Here is a 4168-nt window from a genome sequence, read left to right as displayed (position 1 = left end):
TGAAGACGCCCCAACTTTCCTCCCCTTCCACACCACCAACACCCCAATACTTCTTCTTACTGCCAACACCCCCCAACACTATTCCTCACCCCAACACTGCTCCCTCCATAGGTCCATGGACTGGCGCTGGGGATACACTGCTGACCTTTTTCTATTTGTCTGTCTAGTCCAACGCCCGCATAATACTTTAGGAGTAATTGGGGGGATGGGGGATGGGAGGAGGTTTGGAGAATGGGGAGTTCGGGGATTTTGGAACTATGTTTTGACATTTGTAAAGCTGCGGGAACTCCAGATATTATCTCTCTGTTATTAAACGTACATTGGTTCCATCTAATGGTTTATATCTCACATCCAGAGGGACGCCGGGGATGCCGAATTTCCCTCTCATAGCCTGAGCTACACCCAGTCCATGCTGATCTCAGGTGACCCGCTGTCTGCATCCTGAACACTGGAGGTCACCGCTCAGCACCTCCACCAATCACAGAGTGTCTTGTATGTCTTTGGTGAATAGCAAGGCGTTCTCTGATTGGACAAGACAGATCCTGATGTCATCTCCGTCCTCTCTAATGCCCCTCCTCTCCTCCTCAGCCAATCAGAAAAAGACATTCCGAGTGCCATGTCCCGGGTGTGATGCATGTTCAGGAGAACAGCTTTTGGGGTTTGTTTATTGGGGTTCATCAGCTATAGTGAATAACCTTCTTAGAGATAACACAGATTTTGAATATTTCTCCTCAATATTATGCTGAATATAAGGAGCAGGACACCCGCCCTGACAGCTCCGGTCACAAGGTTTATTCCGCTAGTCCTGCTACCTGTATAGACTGAACAGAGCCAACCAAATACCTGCATGAGAAACCGTAGATGGAAACTGCCAGAGCTGCGCTGGGGTGCCAGGACTATCATATTACAGATTTCTAGAAGCCCCCAAGTCAGAGAATGACAGTTTCCATCAGATGGTTCTCACACTGGTAGATTGTTTGATTCCCTTTCAGATACTGAAATTCTCCATTACTCCTCATAGGAAGATGGGGAGTGTCCATGAGCTGCCCATCAATCCGTCATGTATGGAGGCCCCATAGAAGTCTATGGAGAGGAGATGAATGTAATGTACACACAGAGGAGCTCCTCTATAGAAGTGTGATTTGGATTACACCGTGACGGGTAGAAACCAACTGTTCATTGGCTGTCAGTCCCTGAGTGGCTTCCTTCTCCCTCTAGGAGGTCCTGGCCAGATTCTGTGCTGAGCTTCCTCCCTGACCCATGGACGGGATCCACCAGACAGAAACCAGCCGGCGTGGTCAGCATTGGTCAGCAGCAATAAGAGATATAAAGAGAGATGATTGTAGAGATGAAGGTGTGACATGAAAAGTGACAAACTTCTCCTACATGTCCCAGAAAACATCAACCAATCAGACTTCAGTATCCAAATGATAAAAAACATCTTATTGGTTCCTATGAGACACTGAACGGTTTACTATTATAATATGGACCAGAACTCACCTATATGTGTCAGAGTCAGAATGGCGTGTTTTGGTCTCCATAGACTGTCATGCCGAACCTCACACCGGACGTTCTTCCCCAAATCCTCCATTGTTGGGGTGTAACTGGAAGTACTGGAGACATGACACAGGTGGCCATATTCCTGGAGGGGATCAGTGGTCTGTGATGGTATTATGACGTCATCCTCCGTGTACCATGTGACTTGTATGTCCCGAGGATAAAACGAATGAATCCTACAGGACAGATCCAGCTTCTCACCGACATGAACAACTTCCTGAACCTTCAGTATGGGGTCCAGCACCGGAACCGCTGAAATGACAGAATATGGTGAGATGTACTAAGATAACGCTGTTATACTTTCCATCAGCCTCTTCCCCCTTCTCCTCTCCTACCCGCTTTCTGCCTCTTCCCCTTCTCCTCCCCTACCCGCTTTCTGCCACTTTCCCATTCTCCTCCCCTACCCGCTTTCTGCCTCTTCCCCTTCTCCTCCCCTACCCGCTTTATGCCTCTTCCCCCTTCTCCTCCCCTACCCGCTTTCTGCCTCTTCCCCCTTCTCCTCCCCTACCCGCTTTCTGCCTCTTCCCCCTTCTCCTCCCCTACCCGCTTTCTGCCTCTTCCATCTTCTCCTCCCCTACCTGCTTTCTGCCTCTTCACCCTTCTCATTATTCTTCATGTCTACTCTGAGCCTGATGAAGGGGACCCTGTGCGGCCCCGAAAGCACTTGATATTCTGAGTGACATCTATCATTAAATGGATTTGCACTGACTTATGAGCTTTTGGTGTGCTGGTGACATCTACATTCTAAGCTGTTTTGTGTGCGGCGCCATCCGCTGTCATTTCAAGCACCCATTTACTCTTTTTTGGAGATTTCCCGTAAGGAGTGCTACAGGATTTATGACTTTTGTACTGGTGGGTCTTAGGGAGACAGAAGAGCTGAGGAAAGTCTTCTGGTTCTTGGTGAGACATTTGCTGAGACATGTTCAGTCACAATGGCCGCCTGACACTACGTAATGGAAGGCACACAGAGAGAACAGACAATACATTTCACTCTACATATAGAACTCTCATATCTGATACATTATATATCTTTCCTCACTCACCGGTCACTCTCATGGTCTCCTCTCTTTGGTCTCGGAGATTTGTTGCAGGGTGGAAGGTTCTACAGATATAGGTCACTCCGTCATCGTCTGTCACGGTTGCTTTCATGGTCAGAGCGCTGAGAACACTATAAGATTTATCCTCATGTTCATCTCCCTTTAGATTGTGTGAATATTTCTCATTGTGAGTGGTGGAGCCCGCAGGAGTCCATGTTACCAGTTCGGTCTCTTGCTGGTTCCGGTCCTTCTTCAGCCAGGTGATGGTCAAAGCTCGCGGTTTGAATGCGTTGATTGGACAGGTCAGAGTCACCTGCTCATCATGGATGACACGGCCCGGGGCCATGACCGATAACAGTTTAGGGGAAACTAGAAGAAAATGAAATACCAGGTTTGACTTTGTGCTCCTTATTCCAGTCACATGTCCATAGCAACCAATCCTACAAATCTATTCATTCCTCTCTCTAAAGTGGATTGATGGCTCTGATTGGCCAGGCACAACACAAGAACCTTTCTGAGCCATCCTGCCCTGAATTCTAAGGCTGAGATACCAATAGAGGAGCTGCATTAGAGGATTGAGAATCCAGCCAGTAGAGCCCTGTGGGAGAGGGACCCAGGAGGTTTAAAAGACAAGTGGAGACATATGACTGTTTTCTGTGCTTCCGCCACCCTCCTTCACATTTTCCCAGTCTCATGTACAATGAAATCTATGAAAATGGAAAAAAAAAACCTCAAAGTGACTGCCATCCATCTTCTTGTTGGAAATGCAACAGCAGATACTGTAGTTATGTCTTTGAGCTGTAGATGGCGCTGTAGTGCAACGCTAGTCTATGCTAGTTTTCTATATGCATGCTTATCTATGATATGCAGGAAGTTCTCTCTCTATGATGTATTCTGATGGGGTGTCCTGCTAAGCCAGTAAAACACAATTCAGCAGTGCTCAGGATCTCAGCGCTTCATCTAAACACATAACCAACACTTCTGAACTTCCAGAGAAAACAGCTACTCCGTAAGGACAATGCTCTGGGGACTTTACATGCCTGGATTGTTCACAGTGAGGGATAGGTTTCGGGTTTGGGATGAACAGCTTGTTCTCAGATCACCTAATGGGTGAACTTAGTGGGCAGATTTGGCCAAGTTTGCCCGTCCGCCCGGACCTCCAGCCTGTCACACCCAGAAGTCATTTACTTAGTGGCGGCATCTCATTGTAAACAAGCCAACAGAGATCCCGGGGACATCATTGACCAGATATTGTCATGACATCACCCAGGTTCACCGGCGCTGGGTGCACTGGGGAACTATCATTTGTGACAGAAGTATTGGTGGGAGATGTTATGGTGCCGGTCGCCATGTGTGCCGGTCAACGGAGCGTCATGTATTGTGACTGGTGATGGATCTACAACGCTGGACGACACGACTGATGATGGAAATCATGGGACATTGTGTAATATTTGGAAACAAAGCAATATTTTTCTGTGTAATTTACCATTTTACTTTCTTTGTAAATGTATACCCCATATTTATTCATGTGGGGGGGGGGGGGGGTTTTTTTTAGCCCCCCCCCCCCCATATAC

At 47.6% G+C, this 4168-nt stretch overlaps 1 protein-coding gene across 1 annotated transcript in view; it reads right to left on the bottom strand.

Annotated features, from left to right (window-relative positions):
• The window catches only part of LOC108790002 (natural cytotoxicity triggering receptor 3 ligand 1-like), a 20234-nt gene that overhangs the window by 810 nt on the left and 15256 nt on the right, over positions 1–4168 (bottom strand). Inside the window, exons 4-5 of the mRNA XM_018560170.1 lie at positions 2601–2963; positions 1501–1809 (exon numbers count right to left, since the gene is read on the bottom strand). Of these exons, the coding sequence (XP_018415672.1) occupies positions 1501–1809; positions 2601–2963 (672 nt within the window). The remainder of the gene's footprint in view (positions 1–1500; positions 1810–2600; positions 2964–4168) is intronic.

This window comes from Nanorana parkeri, unplaced genomic scaffold (genome assembly GCF_000935625.1).
Source record: "Nanorana parkeri isolate BGI_ZX_2015 unplaced genomic scaffold, ASM93562v1 scaffold436, whole genome shotgun sequence".
Classification (NCBI taxonomy): domain Eukaryota; kingdom Metazoa; phylum Chordata; class Amphibia; order Anura; family Dicroglossidae; genus Nanorana; species Nanorana parkeri.
Note: the sequence above shows the minus strand (reverse complement) of the source record. Positions and strands in the feature narration are given on the sequence as shown.